Source organism: Hydractinia symbiolongicarpus, chromosome 8 (genome assembly GCF_029227915.1).
Source record: "Hydractinia symbiolongicarpus strain clone_291-10 chromosome 8, HSymV2.1, whole genome shotgun sequence".
Classification (NCBI taxonomy): domain Eukaryota; kingdom Metazoa; phylum Cnidaria; class Hydrozoa; order Anthoathecata; family Hydractiniidae; genus Hydractinia; species Hydractinia symbiolongicarpus.
Genome location: NC_079882.1, coordinates 3366059 through 3385398, shown reverse-complemented (window position 1 = coordinate 3385398; position 19340 = coordinate 3366059). Strand labels below are relative to the sequence as shown.

The 19340-nt window shown below is 32.7% G+C and overlaps 2 protein-coding genes across 4 annotated transcripts in view; one reads left to right on the top strand and one right to left on the bottom strand.

The window, feature by feature from the left end:
• Positions 1-19200, bottom strand: part of LOC130654281 (phosphorylase b kinase regulatory subunit alpha, liver isoform-like) — a 45867-nt gene extending 26667 nt beyond the window's left edge. Inside the window, exons 1-12 of one of the 3 annotated variants that reach the window (XM_057456835.1) lie at positions 16573-19200; positions 15958-16143; positions 12665-12712; positions 10304-10373; positions 9740-9838; positions 9023-9105; positions 8790-8870; positions 8052-8150; positions 6672-6713; positions 6055-6159; positions 5629-5682; positions 5212-5334 (exon numbers count right to left, since the gene is read on the bottom strand). In XM_057456835.1, coding sequence (XP_057312818.1) covers positions 5212-5334; positions 5629-5682; positions 6055-6159; positions 6672-6713; positions 8052-8150; positions 8790-8870; positions 9023-9105; positions 9740-9838; positions 10304-10373; positions 12665-12712; positions 15958-16143; positions 16573-16689 — 1107 coding nt within the window. In that variant the 5' untranslated portion in view covers positions 16690-19200. The remainder of the gene's footprint in view (positions 1-5211; positions 5335-5628; positions 5683-6054; positions 6160-6671; positions 6714-8051; positions 8151-8789; positions 8871-9022; positions 9106-9739; positions 9839-10303; positions 10374-12664; positions 12713-15957; positions 16144-16572) is intronic. The other 2 variants (XM_057456834.1, XM_057456833.1) reach the window with 2 other exon arrangements.
• On the top strand, positions 696-3447 carry LOC130654298 (uncharacterized). The gene is made up of 3 exons (XM_057456856.1): positions 696-832; positions 2495-2787; positions 2948-3447. Exons 2-3 carry the CDS (start codon positions 2533-2535, stop codon positions 3128-3130), a joined length of 438 nt encoding a protein of 145 aa, XP_057312839.1. The 5' UTR covers positions 696-832; positions 2495-2532; the 3' UTR covers positions 3131-3447.
• Positions 19201-19340: the final 140 nt, after the last annotated feature.

Sequence of the window (19340 nt, the reverse complement as noted above, 5' to 3'; positions counted from 1 at the left end):
GAACAATAATCACACTCACAGAGGAAACAAAAGTATGAATAAAAGAAGAGTCATATTAAAAAAATGTTTGTAATCAGCGGTAAGAGGAAGAGGATGGCATGCTATCTCCTTCTTTAGGTTATGCAGAAAATACAGTCACGCTATCAAAAAAAAGAGAGAGAAAATCATAAAAAAAAACACTTTTCCACGCTTTTTTTTTCTCCTAACTCCGGAAATTAGCTCAACGAAAGTGGTAACCTTTTTTAAAGAAACTTCCCATAACGCAAAAGAAATGCGTTAAAAGTTTAACCCGAGATTTTCTAGTACGTGAAGCATACTTGACATATTGCGTGGTGTAAAATAGGGCTAACCATAAATAAGGCGTGTTCGCTTTTAATCATATCACTGGATTGTGTTTTCCACTACCGATTAAACTAACTGCGTGGGAAGAAAAAAACCTGAAAACATGCTTGCAAGGCTAAACACAAGCACTTTTCAATTTTGATATTTTAAAGAACGACTTCAAGCATGGTTGATTTATTATGATTTTTAAAAAATTAAAAGAGTCTAACAAAAAAAGAAAATCAACAAAACGTGATCAACGAATTTCACCTTTCATTTTTCTCTGAGTTATATAAAAGCAATTAACCTTCGGTGATTAGGTATGTCCAGCCGTAAGGTCGGCATACAATACTTATGGAAGTGACGCTGATATCACTAAGGAAACGGCTAATTAATTTTGTTATCAGTAATGCTTAATTTTCATGCTTTATAATCAGATTGAAGCATAACACACAAAGCTGTAAACAGGACGGATCAAAGTCAACAGTGAAGTAGTTACAGAACTCTCAAGGTAGGCACTCTTAAACTTTTACGTGTTTCTTTAGAACATCTCTATGTGGAATTAAAATTAAGGCTTATATTCGTAAGGTCTGCATTAGAATTAAAACATAGCACAATATTTATTCTGTTTTGTACTGAGACAAAATCAAAGAAGATTAAGCGGGGAAAACATTCAAAGCTATTTGTTAAAGCTATTTTAGACGATTTCATTGACCATTACAAAAAATAGGGTTTCCAAATACAAAGCTTTTTGCGACTAGCTTTTTTTAAAGTATCTAGTGGAAATTTTTATGTGTTTTTGTTTCTTCATGTGACAAATCAGCTTCACCGCTTTTAATCATTATAGTTAATCATTATAGTTATCACACTAGAATTCAGACGCGTTGTTGTTAGAGCAATAAATAAACTCCCGTTTAGCCGGCTCTTCTTTGAACTTGCAAAACGATACACAGTTCCGAATTCATGTCCAACTTACACGGAACGCATTTAAAAAACCGCGTTAAAGGAGGCGGCATATAAAATATTTATATGTAATTGCATTCACAGAATAAAATACGGTGTTTTTTATGTTTTACGACGGGGAAGTAATATTGGGAAGTTGCGTGGTAAATGTCAGGTATTTTGACGTCACGCTTGCCACGTCACCCCCAACACGTCAGACAACAAACGAAAGCAAAACAAAACGTCTCTGAACAGGAAAAAGAAACATTACCACACTGTTTATATCAAAAACTTTTAATGAAAGGTGATAAATTATAAAACTAATATTTATTATTAAAAAAAAAGAAAATTGAAAGAAGAAAATTTAAATTTAATTTTGTCGGAGTGAAAAAAACAAACACTTGTACAAAGTTTTTCTCTTGAAGTTTTGAAAAGGTTTTTCTCATCATATTAGCTCTGCAAAAACGTGATTTGTTTGGTACCCCCAAAAATTACGTTATAGAGGCTTTTAAAAATAGATTATATAAATATTGTTAATAAGAGAAATACATAATTATATTAAAAAAGACTGCAAAATATGTATTCGTTACAAGCTCTAAATTCATTAAAAAAATTAAAAGTGAGAAAAATATTTCAGTTACTATGTTCTTCTTTTTCCTCATTTTTTTTTATTATAACGATCTCCTCCTGACGAGGGAGAGCGAAAGATACAACTTTTTAAAGATTGTAGGAACCACTGAATAGTACCATTGTTTCATTTGAAAACAGCTGGCAGACCGAAAAATAATTCTTTTTGTTTCTTGCTCGTATATAACGGTGATAAAAATTCTTTAAATTTGAGGAAAAAAAGAAGAGAAAAAAAAACGGAGAAGAGTTGTATTTTGTTAACACCAAGCTGTTAGTTATGATGAACGTTTTAACGAAGATCTTTCGGTTGTAAAAGAAAAAAAAGCAGAAAAATAAAAATTGTCTCATCCTGGGTCAATTTGCTTTCAGTTTTTATTTTGAACGTTGAAATGTTAAAAGTAGCATGATATAATATTGGATAAAATAATAAAAGATTTTGAAATATAGTTGAAAAAAATAGGGTTTAGTTTGGATGAAATATATGGAATGAATATTTTGTTACCATCGAAGAATATAAACGGAAGCAGTGTTCTGAATGTTAATGCGTGGCTGAGTGTTACTCTCTATCAGTGCAACGAAATTGAATATTTATTTCTTGTTTCAGGTTAACATTAAAAGTGAATGCGAAGTAGCAGGAAGTAAATGCGACAACCCGCAACCAATCAAGATCTAGCTGACATGGTCATGTGTTCAGTTGGTGTTCAAACGAGTTGCCCCAACTCTCCAATTTACACACATACAAAAGTTTGTGCACTTGTTGAGGATACACGTCCGAGCCATTTCAACGACATTCATATCACAAAATTGGAAGACACTTTTAGTAAGAGACAAAAACCTGACGAAATTCAGTTGCAAATTTTGGCTATGGAATGTAACCTTTTATATACAGACGTGAAGGTATGCTTGGCTAAGTTACTGTACTTTAGCATCACTCTCAATTGTAGTTATAGCCCATTCGCACGTAGAGCTTTTCTTCATGATCTTTGCACAGCTTTTATGCCTGCCTTACTATTTTTTGCACCTATTTTAAGATAACGTTTCTTTCTGTTTTTACTAGGACTGGTTTAAAGCGAGAAGAATAAAGTGGATACAAGACTTAGTTAGAGACGATTCATGTAAAAATGACACAAACAATAATAACATAGCACCAAATCATAAACTAAAATCAAATAGCAAAAAACTTTCTGATTCTACAAAAATGACAGCTATCACCTCAAATAGCAGTACGTGCACCACGTGATTGGATTATGAGTTTAGTACGCACAGACCTAACGATATGGTCACACGAGAAAACCCGAAGAAGTGTCCATCACAACCCATTCATCAGTTCTGGTTCGTAGACTGCGTTAATGGAAGCCAAAGTAGACAGGTTTGAGAAGAATACAAAAACCTTAAAAAGAAGACTTTCTTGTGTATCGCACATGGTGTATATTGATGAATTTGAAATTCTGAAATAGCTGTTTTTAAAACTGTTCTGTAAAGTACATATCTTACACAGTTACTATGGAAACTAGTTTTGAATACATAAGCATTAAAACAATCATATACACATAAAGAGCTTTCTCACATTTTTATCTCGTTTGGAAATAAAAAAACAAAAAAAGCCCTGCTCATATGACAGGTCACCTGGTGAACATTTATGTACGTCAGGATTAAAATCAAAAAAAATAGAGAAATTAAGAAGGTTTAGCCACAAAAAGGATCCTTATTATCTTAAGAGTTTATAAGAAAGAATTATCCCCACTGGCATGAACAATTGAGATTTTGTTTAGTAGCACGGCGTAGCTTCGAACAATTACGAATCAATCATCTCATCATCTTGGGAGGTCTTGTCCATGTTTTTTTTCGAAATTAAATACAATAATCTTTAGAAATGACATTCACTATTCAAGGCTTATCTATTACTAGTAGAAATCCACAGCGATTCCCCCTTCAGGATTCCCCTGCAGCTACCATCTTCAAATCGTATGTATTAAGTTATAGATAATACCCAAGTTTTCGTCTAAAAGCCCGCTATTACTCGTTGCTAGTAACAGCGGGCGAATTTCCTTGGATTTCTACGAGTTTACGATTCGTTATATATATTATATTACATGATCCCATAACTGGAAAACAGACTGATGCAAACGTCAGTAAGGGTTTTTTTAAATTTTTTTTTAAGAACTGAGAGTGTAAACAATTATGACCAACCAGCTCACTTCTAACACATGCTTAATTATCAAAAAAGTAATAATTATGCGAAAAACAGTCAGATGTTTTTTATTCAACAAAAATGTATTTACACTCTGAAAGTCATCGATTCCAAATCCTCTGAGATGAGTTTATTTCGAACCGTTGTAGTTTCTACTAAGAAATCTCTGCTTAAAAAGTTAAACAGCCATGATTTAATTTACGGCTACCTATCTGCATCAACACAAATAACAAACAGGAGAATATAACGTGAGAAAAATCGCTTGAATATTTAACAATCACTTGTTTACTCGCATTTGAGATCTTATCTTCGACTCCTATTACGTCATCGCATCGTTAAAATGGCGCGATAAAAACGATCAATGAATATAATTAACAGCGGCTGTGTTGATTAAGTAAAATATCGTCTAGAACTTGCTTAATTGTAAAAGCGATTGTTTTAGGAGGTTTAAAATATTATTTGGCTCGATCCCCAATGTTTCCATGGGTTCGATATTTCGTAACCCAGAAGACATTATTTTGTATCGGTTATCAGTCCATTACCCATTCCAATCATCTTTAATGTGGCTGTTATCATTATTCTTTGCCCAGATTTTGTCCACTCAACAATATGAAAAAATACAGAAATCACTTTATTGACATTGTATCATTATAAAAGAGTTGTTTAATCGAAGTGGTAAACTCACAGTGGAATGAGTTCAACATTCTTCATCAAGAAGCTTAAGTGAGATCAATACATCAAAAAGATGTCGTCCATCAAAATTAGTGTCAATCAAAATGATAGCTACTTTATTTTAACATGTCAAGGCAAGCTTCCACTAAAACAAATTTGATCCCGCAGGAAGCAAAATAAAATTTTTGCTTAAAAAATAAACAGACTTCATTCCAGTCATTCTGCCAGTAAAACAGTGATTAAAAAGGCTAAATTTTTCGGATTTGGTTTAATGGTAAAAATTATGCTTATTTTAGGAAATAAATATTTGCAAATATTTACTTATTCCTAGGTTGATCTCGCTCCCTCATCCTACAGCCCTCTTTACACTGAACAGACTTGTAGTTTGTTAAATTCGCCTGCGTGACCAGATTCTACGTGTAAACCAACCTATCAACATACACGTTCTCTCGACTAACCTGCTGCATGTTGTTATTGTAGAGTCCATCAAGTATGAGGAAGCAAAAAAATAATGGCCATTCACATTCGATGTGTTCAAATTTACTCAACTCATGTAGTTCGTAATGAAGTCGTAGCCGATCCTAAACGAACACACACGAAATGTCATCAATAATATAATACACTTAACAAAGCACTTTACTATTTATTTCATGAGAAACTCGGCAAAACAAAACGCCTATAACTTAACTTAATGCATTAAACGAAATAATAAAGTGACCTCCTTACTTTCATAAAAGCGAAGCTGTTAGTTATTATTATACCCAGTTATAAAAGAAAATGGCTTTCGAGAGTCGATGTAAATTCACAATGTTGATCAGAATCGAACTGACACAATAAAAGACAAAACAGAGGAAATTTATTGAACAAACGCAAACCTCGTTTTCACAGTGGTGGCCATCACGTAAAAAGCGTTTGCAACCGTAAACACCCTGTAAACAAGAACATTAAAAGCATAGCTAGCAAAAACATAATGTCTCAAAGCACACACCTACAAAACATTAAAGGATGGCATCTCGGAAATATATCGATTAGTTTCACCTGTGAAATCTAGGCGTCCACCAATATTTGAAAACCAAAAACTTACCCGTTTAAATTGCATGTTATCCCTAAATCTTATAATTGGTTTCTATTATTTTACAAAAAGCGTAACTTCTATTAGAATCGTTACATTGAGATTGACTATGCGCTGTGCGTGGAAGTATTATAAAGCATAAATTTGCAGATATAAACCGTGTACCCCTTGTTTATTGATCTTTTTTTACGCAGACAAAATTAATAAAACCTCAAGGGTATCAACGTACTTGTAGTCTGTTAACGATTTCAGATTTCGTCGTGTTTATAATGCTTGCATCTTCGACAGCAAATGCTGGAAAACTTACGATGCTAAGTAGTGCCGAGCCACACTCCTGTAAACGGAAAGATAAAATAAACAAAAAAATCACAAAAACGGGTAAACAAAGCCGAAACACGAACGGGTTAAAAGCAAACAAAAATCTGGGATGCTTTTTAAGAGGCTTACATTTTTTTAACTGTCTGTAAAAAAGCCTAACAAAAAAATATTCATTCATAGCAGGTCAAATCACGACATGGCGGCTTTTTTTGAAGTTGTTTGTAATCCAATCACAAGCGGAGGTGTCAGTAACAAACTTAGACTTTCTTAGCATTAAATTATCCTGATACTTGGTGCTAGCTGTTGCGTTGGCTGAATTTTCAATATGCTGAAGCCAATTAGGACAGCTTAGTTTACAAATAAGAATTAATTAACGGATTAGCTGAGCAGTAATTACAAATATTTTTTAACTCATATGGTATCTACGGACTGAGACATTCCTTATTTGGAACGGATGGAAATGCGAGTACGTCCGTTCTTATCGCTCGTTTTTCTCTTCAGTCATCACAGACTAGAGACAGCACGTACTTTTGAATGGGACTCTCTCGGCAACATGGAATGCAGGACAGTCTAAAAATAAAATAAAATAAAAAACACTGATAACATATCTGAATGAACATTGTAGAGTAAAAAACAACTACGTGTACACAGGTGTATAGAAGGTCATATTTTTTAATGTGGTTATCTTTTATCCCAAGGACGAAATTTGTACACGAGAAAAATCAAATTTGCTTCATAAAAAGAAGTCCTACAAAAAAATACACACAACTAATAGATTTGACACAACTAATTCCCAATGGTATAAACTAATGTTTGGTCCCTATCCCCTTTACCAGTTCCCCTTGTACGTAGCACCACCCTGTACTTTTATATTTGCTTGATGGTTAGCCTCAAAAACTTTCGCAAGCGAACATAATCAACCAACAAACAAAAATAAAATAAACTTGTAACAAAATAACTTTGTGACAAAATAAATTTGTAAGTATAAAGACATAGACAACAATGTTGATATTTATCAAAAAGAAACAGGCTGGGAACAGCATGACTAACTGAAAAAGGAGACAATGGAGACAGTGAAGATTATCTTTTTTTGTTTCATATTGTCGATCAAATGCACACAGCTAGGATGAATGAAGTTGTTGTGGACAGCATCAAAAATTTGCATAATGTCAACACTAATTAATCACATGATTAACGCGTCAGGAATTCCTGACATCGTTTAGATAATTTAATGATCTTAATTTGTGCATGCGAATGAAGAGAATAACAACATATTGTTATTTGAAAGCACAATAAGCACATATGACGCTAATTTTTATTCTAGTGTCTAATTGTCAACAAGTCTGTGTTAATAAATAGAGAGAGACATATGCTTCTCGCTAAAACTAGATTTCAAACATTAAAATTTTATCATTACTATCGCTTATAGTGTACTGAAATCTCGTTGCGTAACAAATAGCCGTCAATAAACTTGTTTTTGCATCACAAGACTTTGCCGCACCTACAATTATTTCATTCACTTCTTTAGATCTTCACAACACAAAAAAACTTTATTTTTTAAAGTTTTAATAATTTTGTTTTTTACAATACTGTTCCGAACAGTTCAACTTACAAGCTAATGACCTATCTGGCAAAATTTTTATTTCTTGTACAGACGGTTGCTTATTCAGCCTTCAGTCATGAAATGCTAGCAACCATAATAAATCAATTTTGTCTCTGTTTTGTACACAGCAGCAACCTCACTTGTTACACAATTGTTCCATTTACATGGCAAATTACACAGGAACTTCAAAAAGTAATAACATGCATTTGCAGGATCCACATACACATTGAGCCAAAGAAATCTGATTTGCACCAAAATTCAAAACTATGGTGTCAATACCAGCTGGAACATATAGACAGCCATACCTTACAATACTGGATTTGATCAGCTTGCACATGAATGATGGAACCAACACCACCACGTGATCCAAACACATCCAGCTCGTTCATAGCTTCCAGTGCTGCCTTGAAGTAAAAAGAAATTGTTATATTTACTGCGTGCATGAAAATGAGAAAGAAATGGTGAGTTAGCAGAATAAGCAGTTAAATTTCTTTTTGCAGTTTTTCGATTAAAATTTCGGTAGATTAAAGGTCAGCTCCAAAAAATGGTAAAATTTAGAAAAAAAATTTATTCTAATCAACAATATATTTTCCCAGTAAAATGGCAATGCTTGTTTCAGAGTACCTCTATGCCCTCTCCTCAACCAAAGAAATGCATTTTAATATTATTTATAATATCAGGAGACATTTAATTGAGTTTGTATCTTTTTTTTTCTGGGGCACTCGTTTGAATTTTTTTAGTAACCACTCTTCTCAATTAAGTTCCTCGTTTAAGAACATTAACTCTTAGTTGGCAAAAGCTTTATACCCTAGCAGTATTAAAACAAAAATTACTTTCTTAATTAAAAAAAACAGCTATAGAAAAAAAGTTAATTTTATGATACAGTATTAAAAATCATAAAAACACCTCCAACCCGAGGTAACTTGATCAAAATATTTCACAACACAAAATTATTTTCACATTCGTTTAGCTGTTGATTTTTTCCTGTATGTTAATTAATTCAATAAAGTTAATTAATTGACACAATATTGGTCAAAACTTACCTTTGCCATACCCACAGAACTAGCATTTAATTCTGTCATTCCTCTATTTGTTTTATCACCACGTTCCCACACACCAAAATCCTACAAATTTAACACGGCTCAAACGGAAACAGAAAAGCATGCAATTAAAGAAAAAGAAAATATATTTTTGCAACAACATTGAGTCAAAATAGGAGCGATCTGCAGATAAAAAAGTTTAGAATTAAAAAGCGATCAAATGAAATAATACATACTGGAACACGATAAGCACTTTCGATATAAAACACAAGATTTTGAATGAAATCAACTTCATCTTTTGTATATATAATTTGAAGACCTACATATTAATAGAAAGTAAGAAATCGTTAATTGCTATCAGAAAAACGGAGTCGAAAACTTTTCAGCTTTAAAATAAATAATAACACGTTAAAAATATAGACGTTCGTAGACGTTTTGTAAAACGTCAATTGTTCAAGCGTCAAGATAGTTATAATTTTTTTACGAGATTGACAACTACACTTAGTCTTAGAAGAATCTCAACATAGTGTTGATGCAATTCATATCGTTTTACGTTTACCTTAAATAACAGTCAAAATATTCAGGCCTGAATACCTTTGTATCTTTAGTTAATATCAAAACCTGTAACCGAAGCATGGAAATTTTAAGGCGTTGTAAAGTTGCTTTTTGAAAAATATTTCTTGTTCGAACTTGGGTTTGTAATTTCCTTCATAAATCTGAAATGACTGAGTACTTGGTAACGATCAAAATGAATAGGTAGTTCCCTGAACAAAACGTTTGCAAGGTAATGACTGTCATTATTTCAACACGTATCCTGTCGTAATCAAAAGTTTGGCAAGTACAAAGGATGTCAATCAACTTATGTTTACATCTTTAAGACACACATCTAAGATTATTCGGGTAAATAGCTTTTAAAGTTAAAAAGATTTTCCCTCCTGCAAATAAAACCAAACCTGAGGTAATCATCTGTGCAAGAATCAACAAATAAAGTGCAACAGAATCGATCTGTAGATGACCCCAATCATTGTCGCCAACCACGACTTGGCACGTGTCTACAATAGAAAAAAAATCCTAAGAAGGGAAATTCATAAAGTACATAATGCATAGAAAGGGAGGGATATTAATACGAGCACAAATGCATACAAAGAAGGTAGAAGGGGTCGGGATGCTTAAAAGTTACTTCTGTGGGAAATTTTATGGATTTCTTTGAGAGATTGGAGACATCAACTTAACATCGATGAAAAAAAAAAGTTTTTCTTTCGTAATTTTTGCAAACAAAAGCACACATTATCAGTGGACAGATCATAGTTCAAAAGATGTTTAAAAATGGTTCACGTGTGTGCATTATGCAAAATCCCCCGAATACAATTTTTGACTGATAAATAAACGATTCTGTAGATGTATTTTAATTCCAAAAATGTTACATCAGACCGAGCATAAATTCTTTAAGCATTGTTATGTCAGATTAGCTAATAAGTTTTTATTTGATTTTTACAAAACTGGGGATGAACACTTACTATAACTATACTTTGCATGTAATGAATCTTCTCTTCTTTGAGATTTTTTGAACTTCTCCACCTTATTCACCTATATAACATTAATAATGTCGAGCTAAATCAAGGATTTAACATTTATCCTTCTGAAAAAACAATTTAATGATATCACAACTTCACTTGTATGCTACATTTTATGTTTAAACACAAGAGTATATAATAATACCATAATATTATTACGAAAACCAAAAAAAACAAAAAAACTAACCAGTCACATAAACTTTTAATTTTTTTGCTTTAAAAGCTTAACTTTTCTATAGGTCAGCTTAACATCAAAACTGTGTGAGTGCTGTTTTGGTATTTACTTAATCTACGTGTCTTCACATACACTGTAGAATGTTTTTTTCTGAACGTAGACTAAATTCCCCACAAGATCAAGTAGTTTTGGGGCCACCCTACCCAAAACATGCAAAATGATTTTTTCGAAAAAATGCAAAACATTCTTGCAAACAAAGGGATAATAAGGTCCAAAGGGATGACACAATCACCACCATGACAATATCCATGATGTACTTTGACGGTGGTGAAACCGACACAGATGTAAAAACCAACTATGAATAAGTAAAGAAAACCCAAACAAAACAAAAATTATCATTTTTGAACAAGTGTGCACACATTTTATACATAAGAACAAGTGCGCACACATTTTATACATAAGAACAAGTGCGCACACATTTTATACATAATGATTTTATTGTTTTTTAATTTTTTTTAAAAAATCAGTTATACAGAAATTTATAGATGTATGAAAATTAAAAGGAAGAAAAGTGCTTAAACTTTGTGTGACTTAAGCTATCACAAAACTAAAGCTCTGCAATGTCACATATCCACAAAGCTAGGTTGTCTTTTGTTTCATATGGTGCCCATTATACTTTTGGGGAACGAAATTTGGACATAAAAAAAGAGAAAATGGGAAAAAATATTATTTCATGTTTGTTTTTTTTGATATGTAAGAATGTATTAACTGCAAAAAATATATTTATTTTTTTGTTAGATTTGAAAAAATATTAGTTTTCTGCCCACACTTTTTCCTGTACAAAATGTAGCCAAGAACAACAGCAAAAGTTTCATACTACTATCAATTATTATTATTGTTATTGAAATTATTTACCCAGGATAGCCTATTCAGTTCCTATTAGTACTGCTATCAACAATGGTCCTGCCAAGGGGGTCCTAGTGCATTTAAAGTTCCAATTTAAGCTACGAAATTCGTGCAAGCACAGCAATCACTCAACTAGACAACTACCTAATATATCAATCCTATTCTCATGCTGTGGGTTCAGCAGAAAGGATAGATTCACACTTTTATACTCTCTGGCATGACTAAGCAGGGGTTTAAACCCAAGACCTTCTGCACTGGAAGCGAACCCTCTGCCACAAGGCAATCGGTTAAACTTTGGTTTTTTTTGTCGTTATTTTTTAATGATGTTCGTTTCTAATGAAATGTGAAGGTGTTAAAGCTGGGTTCTTTTGGACATTTTATAAGAAAAGACAGTGATGACTTGGCAATTCACCAAAAACGTTTTACAAACGGTTCATAAAATTATATGATTTATAAATACTTGGTTGTGATTGTTCTGCTCTAGGAACTTTAAACACAATAGATGCAGTTCTTGATAGCGTATGGCATGCAGTCAAGACAATGTCTGAAAAACAATTAAGTACCCCTCTGATAGGAGATATTAGAGGTTAGACGCTGTTTAATGACATCACCAACCCGCTGCTTTGGAAACACATAGATTGGCTTTGCTTAGGAAATTTAGTCATGTGGAAATAGACTGCAGGTCAATAATTTAGGGTTTATACTAATTTAGTGGCAAAAACACTGCAGTAGGTAGTATATTTTCAAAATTATGCCAAAATATCCTAAATTCTTTCTCAGCATACTTTATATCTTTGAAATAATAATATAAATAGGAATCTTTTAGCACTATTTTTTAAAAAATTAATATCATTCCTAATTTGAATTGTATGATGTTGAATATAAATAAAAACATTATATAAAAAAATTCAATATAATAAAAATTAAAATTGGTGAAAAGATGTCCATAAAATGGAACTAAAGGAAAGATTTCTGAGCATTTAAAAGAAGTGTAATATCACAAAGGTCACAACTGACTATTTAATTGCTGACCTAGTGAGAAAATTCCAATAGTAGCTGAATTGCCTTTATTAAGGAGACCAGAAATTTTGTAAGGTTAAAAGGTTATGCCTTTTTGGTAGCATCATAAGAAGTTTACATTCCCTACCTTTAAAGATCCATAAGCTAGATTGAGGGTGACAGATTAGTCTGTCTAACAAATTAAATTTTTTTAGGTAACATACCTGCTGCATCATACAAGTCAGCAAGCCTCTCATTAATTTGACAACACTCTGAAAAAAAAGAAGGTATCATAACAGAAAAAGGGTATAGGTAAAAGAAACTTCGTATCTTCCAAAAAAAGTTGTGAATTCCAAATTTCCTCCAAATTTCAGCACTAGTTTGTTTAAAATTGCTACCATACCAGTATGCTAATAGTCAGGATGCTGGCTTTAAAATAATAAAAAGGTTTGTAAAACTCAGGGGAAATTCTAAAAACAGTAACAGATAACATAACCTCAGGAGCACAATTTCACTTACTGGTCACCAAATTTTTTGTGGATTTTCTTACACAACAAGATATTTTGTTTATAAAAAATAAAAAAAATATAAATAAAATATGTTTTAATTAACATACATTCTGTATGTTATCATGTTGCAATTGCTCCTATTTCAATAACTTGCATATTTTTAAGAAAAGTTTCAGAAAAGCAAGGTTGCATAAGTGCACAAGGTACAGGGAACATGAAGAAAACAAGAAAATATATCACAGCACACTTGAATATCATAAGATACAGATAAAACGAGGTTAAACAAAAAATGAAACTTGTCCTTTCACCTTTTAAAGCAAAAAAAGAACAAATGTATTTAACACAATGATAATTTTAACAAGAAAACTAGGATGAGAAAATTTACTGAAAAATCAGCAAAGATAGTGAAAAGGCAAAATTAAATAAGGATTGTTGTATCATAGCGTGTTTAATTTTGTATGCCTTAGTGTTAGTAAAATTTGGAAAGACAAAAGTGTTAAAAGATTTAATAAATGGCAACATTAGCAAATTAGAATTCAATTAAAAATGTTTCGATTCGGATTTGTTCATCCAAAAACATTTTTCACTATTGAAGAAAAGCCAAAAATGATGGCAACGACAATGTGTGTAATGATAGTGACCACTACTCCATCATCTCAGACTCTATACTACTTCTTTTTAATAAGCCTGTAAAAGTACCATCCAATGGTGACCAATTGGACATAGATGCTTTAGAACTTGTCTTTGAATTTGTAAAACGCCATTCTCTAAATGATAGTATGGTCCTTTTTTTATAAGCACATAACACATCATGTGCAAGCACATGTTATGTGGAAGCAAATAACTGAACATTTTGACTCCAATACTAAACCTTCCCAAACCTCAACAACAACCTCCCGAGCATGATGCTGTCCTTTGCCATTGCATAGAAGTTTCAATCGTCACAGCAGTTGTGTGGAATTCTCTTATTGCAAATCCAAGCTTTCCAAGCCAAATTGGGCATGAATGGAAAGTTAAACGTGAAAACTAAGTGTTCCTTAGCTTTTGTGTAAGAAAGCAAAGATGTTTTCGACAAAGCACATTTGATATTAGAATAGTATATATGACATGGTTTGCAATTTCCGACCGTTTCATTATTATAACGCTGTTAAAACGCTGTTATAACGCTGTAATAGCGCTTCCACTTTAGCGTTAATTTAAAACTTTGATCTTCATTTTTAAAGCTTTAAGAGGCGTTTAAACAACCAGTATTATAACGCGTTAATAACACTACCCCAAAACAATAACTTGACTTCACGTTCAACAAGTTTAAAAAGTACACTGTAGATCAGAAATTTTATTATTAATTTTTATTTTATTTCCAACTTACGACATTGTCATCAGTGTTAGCCAGCGTGCAATTATATTATGTTGTTATAAAAAAAGTTTATTTACAACGTGTAATAGTTCCATTTATATTTAGCTACCATGTTTTAGAACAAGCGTTCTAAATCATAGTAGCTGCAAATGTTTCATTTCGTTGATAACGATCTTCTCAAAAACCCGTTTGACATATTGTAAGATGAAAACAGGATCGTAGAAAGCTAAAAGATCATCGTAAATCGTTTAAAAATCATGAAAACAGGATCATAGAAAGCAAAAAGTTTGTCGTAGATCGTTTAAAAATCCTGAAAACGGAATCATAGAATACAAAAAGATCACATTAGATCGTTTAAAAATCATGAAAACAGGATCATAGAAATCAAAAAGATCGCCATAGATCGTTTAAAAATCCCAAAATCAGAATCTAAAAATCAAAGAGAACACCGTAGATCGTTTAAAAATTATGAAAACGGGATTGCAGAAATCAAAAATATCGCCGTAAATGGCTTAAAAATCATGAAAACAGGATCGAAAAAAACAAAAAGATCTCTGCAGATCGTTTAAATACAGTCAAAACGGCATCGTAGAAAGCAAAAACATCGCTGCAGATCGTTTAGAAATCATGAAAAAGGGATAGTAGAAAGCAAAAAGCTTGCCATAGATCATATACTGTGAAATGATGGTGGAGACGATTCTAATAACGGGTTATAACGGTTAGAATATGACGGTCGCTATAAAGAAGCGTTTTAATGCATTATAACGGTTAGAAGTCACAGATTTGGAACGTCTGTCTGAGCAATGTTAGAAAGTTTTCTACGTGCGAGATTTTGTGAAATCTATAACGCCGTTATTAATGCGTTATAACGCTTCTAAATGATGAGCCAATCAGTTTAAAGTAAGCAAGTTGAACTTTAACGCTTGGATATACTTTTTACAGTCAGCGTTATAACGTGTTATTAACCCCGTTATAATATGAAATAAAGTTAAAAAGCAAACGGTTGATAACTGTAAACCATGTCACATATGTCTAATTTTTCAAAGATTTATTTTTCTATCTAAGCGTTATACTAATTTAAATATGGTCTGCAAGCTTTGATGCTAAAAATCGCATATACATGGGACTGAAATCAATTTTGGCTTTCAGAGAACATCGCTAACCTTGCTGGTGGATCCATTTTTTCCAATTTTTTTATTTATTTCTTTTAAAAACTTTGTACATTGTGAGTACTGTGACTGTCAAACTTTCTGCAAATAGGACAAGCAAGAAAATTCAAGAAGTCCAGTAAAGTTTTTAGATTCATTATATAAGTATGTCATGTCTGAGGTTAAAAAATTCTCCTAAGCCAGTGCCAACTATAAGGATGAACAAAATAGCACTGCACCAAATATGTACGCCCGTCAAAATCATTTTTATTTTCTTCAGGCTAACAAACAATAAATCTAAAGTAAACAATAGTTTACTTTAGATCTATAAATTAAAATCCCACCAAATTATGAAAAGTTTTCCATCCACAAAATTAATTTCCAGGAAGTTTTTTTCCTCATAACATATACCAAATTCTCTTTGTGTATGCTACATATTCACGGCTTGTTTTACTTCAGTGATGAACCTAAATTTTTAGGGAATACCTGGCATCAAAACACACCTGTTCTAGTTCATATTGTCTTGACTTATCTTCACCATAATCCACAGTTTTACAGTAAGCTAACGATAATCCCCACACAGCTAGTATACTATATACATTGTCCCGAATCCATGAGTCACTGCAATCCTTTTCAGGAACAAATTGTGCTCTATACAAACTGGCTGGTAGAAGACCAGTAACAGGATTCTAAGTAATAACAGATATATACATATAAAGAAAGTTTTGTGTACATATCTAAACATATATTATGTGAGTTAGAATTATTTATATGAATCACTAGTACTCCATCTCTATAATAACATAGTCTGTTTGTGTTCTGAAACCATTGATAACATAGAATGCATAAAATAGATATTGTCATATACATTTATATTTTACCTAAAATATGTATGCCGCGTGAACTGCCATAAATTTTTCCATGAGACAAGCTATACTAGTTATACTATGCACTTCCTTAGCTAAAAAAGCCTTGTTTGTTAGTGGAAAAATTTCAAGTAATTACCTTTAAAAAAAATAACAAGCAAAAAACAGTTAATTAAAAAAAAAAATTTTTCCAATCAAATAAAGTTTTTAGTTGTGAAGGCCTATAACACCTAGCTATAAAACTTTACTTACCTGAAAATCCAGTATTGTACGCTTAACCAGTAAATAATAATCATGCAGAGTTTTTATGTCTTCATCATCTTCTTCACTTTCAAGATTAGACGTCTTAGGATTTACATATTCTTTCATGCTTCACTTGCCTAAAAATATAATAGTAACAAATATGGAAACTATCTTCAGTAAAATGTGAAAAACATAAGTTTTGGTGTTAACTGGCTTTAGGCTTGCTAAAAATAAAATAAGTATAATTCGGACAGTATTTTGTGAGTTGGAAATGGGTTTTTCAGTCCTAGAAATTGAAAAAGTTAATAACAAGAATATGATCCTTCCAGAAAAAAATTTTTTGTTTATAGTATAAAAATGTTATCGGAATAAATACACATAAATAAATACACAAGAAACAAGCTCAAAAAACAAACAATTTAAGAAAATCTTGAGGCTCATCTGAACTTCAAGTCAGAATTTTATTTGTAAAATATTTATACAGGATGTCATTTTAGTTGAGAACTGCTTTCAAAAGAGTCCTGTAGCTTAAGGTTTATATAACCTTGTTTTCTACAAGGTGAATGAGGTGGTGAAGGGTCTCCTTAAGAGACAAGAGAGGAGTTGAACGTCCTCCACCATACCTTAGTTTAAAGGGGCGATTGTGGAAGTCCCATGAAATGCCACATAGTGATGGTGTCACTTTAAAAAACACCCAGTCCGGTCTGTGAACGGTTGGCGCTAGGAAGGGCATCCAGCTGTAAAACAATGCCAAAACTCTTTATTAATGGCCGTAAGAATAGTTAATCAGACAAACTGCGTAAACGGGGCTGGAACTCTAAGGAGTGAAGGTGTCGCGCACGGTAGGACAGATGTCAGATGTGAGCATCGTCAGACCGTTACCCAGCTATCACATCACAAGGTAGATAACATACAGTTTGTATGCAAGCGTTGCAAAGGTGAGATTATAGAGAATGAAGTATTTCCAGCTTTAATGATGTACAACAGTGGCTCGTTAGAGATAGTTAAGAACTTCTGTTACTTAGGTGATATGTTGGGCAGTGAAGGGGGTGTTGGAAGAAGTGTTACTTGCAGGATAGGTTCTGCTTGGAAAAAGTTTAGAGAGTTACTTCCTTTATTGACTAGCAGAGTCCTGTCAATTGAGGTAAAAGGTAGGTTGTATGAGGCCTGTGTAAGAAGTGTTATGTTGTACGGTAGTGAGACATAGGCAGTGAAGCAGGAAGATCTTGACGGTTTAGAAAGGAATGATATGAGAATGGTTAGGTGGATGTGTAATGCCAGTCTGAGAGACAGAAAGAGTTCAGATGAGCTAAGAAGCAGGCTAAGTCTCTGTAGAATTAAAGATGTTATCCAGATAAGAAGATTGAATTGGCTGGGGCACTTGGAAAGAATGGAGGAGGATAATTGGGTAAGAAAGTGTAGAGACTTGATAGTTCCTGGGGCAAAGCCCAGAGGCAGACCGAGAAAGACTTAACAGGAGGTTATAAGGACAGACTTGATAGAGAGGAAGTTGAGTTTAAATCTAACACAGTCTAGATCAGATTGGAAGAGGGTCATTAATATACCCCGTCCAACCCATGATAGCATGGAAAACGGACGTTAAGCCGAGAATGATGATAATGATGATGATCTGTTATAAATGAAGAAAACAGGCTCATTTCTGGGTTAATTTAAGAAAATCGAGGCTGAGAAAAAATATTTTAAATCGCTTCGTTGAATTGAACATCGATTTGCTTTCGTTTCTTAACATTTCAAAAAATTAAAATAACTTCATTTCGGTTCAAATTGTTTTAAAATCGCTTCTAGTATAACACATTTAACACTTGTCATTAATTATCAAATTATGTAAATATCTGCATTTTCCATCACAAAACTAACAAACAGAGTTATAGACGGCATATTATAGTAGATCATTTAAAAACAGTAAAAACGGGATCATCAAAAGCGAAAAGATTGTCATAGATCATTTAAAAATTATGAAAACCAGACCATAAAACGCGAAAAGATTGTAGTAGATCATTTGAAAACAATTAAAACGTGATCGTAGAAAGTAAATACATTGCCGTAGATCATTTAAAAACAGTAAAAATGGGATCGGTAAGAGATCAATGTAGATTGTTTAAAAACAGTCAAAACGGGATCATTGAAAGAGAAAAGATCACCATAGGACGTTTAGATTGAAACTATGAATACACAATTTTGCTAGTCATTTCAAAGAAACTAATGTTGTGTAAATCTGTGGAAGCGAGAAAGAAATGTCTACAAATAGTGAATAATAAATTCATCGCGGTTTTACTTGCTTTTAATTGCTTTGGAAAAACAATTCGTCTCAGAATTAGTTTCGTAATTCGTTTACTTTTTTGTTTCTAGATAGAACACAATCAAGAACAGTGCAACACTTTGATGTAGTATTCAATAGCATATGAAAGCATAAATATTGCCATATTGACCTTCCTATTCTCTGCTATTTTCATCATTGAAATTATTCACACAGGATAGCCTCTTTAGTTTATATTGGTTTTGCTATTAATGAGCGTCCTGCAAAAGGGGTAAAAGCTCCCGTTTAAGCTACAAAAGTTGTGCAAGCACAGCAATTGCTTAAGCAGGCCCGGTCGGGTAATTGTACCCCCACGAGCGCTAAATCGCTCACTTAAATTAATCTGCGTGAGGATCCATGTGTGATGGCAAAGACTTTTGCAAATTAGTTTGTGTGAGTGGTCAATGAAACAAAAAGTTACGACATGCAAAGCTTGATCTGTAAAAAAAAAACTAAAAAT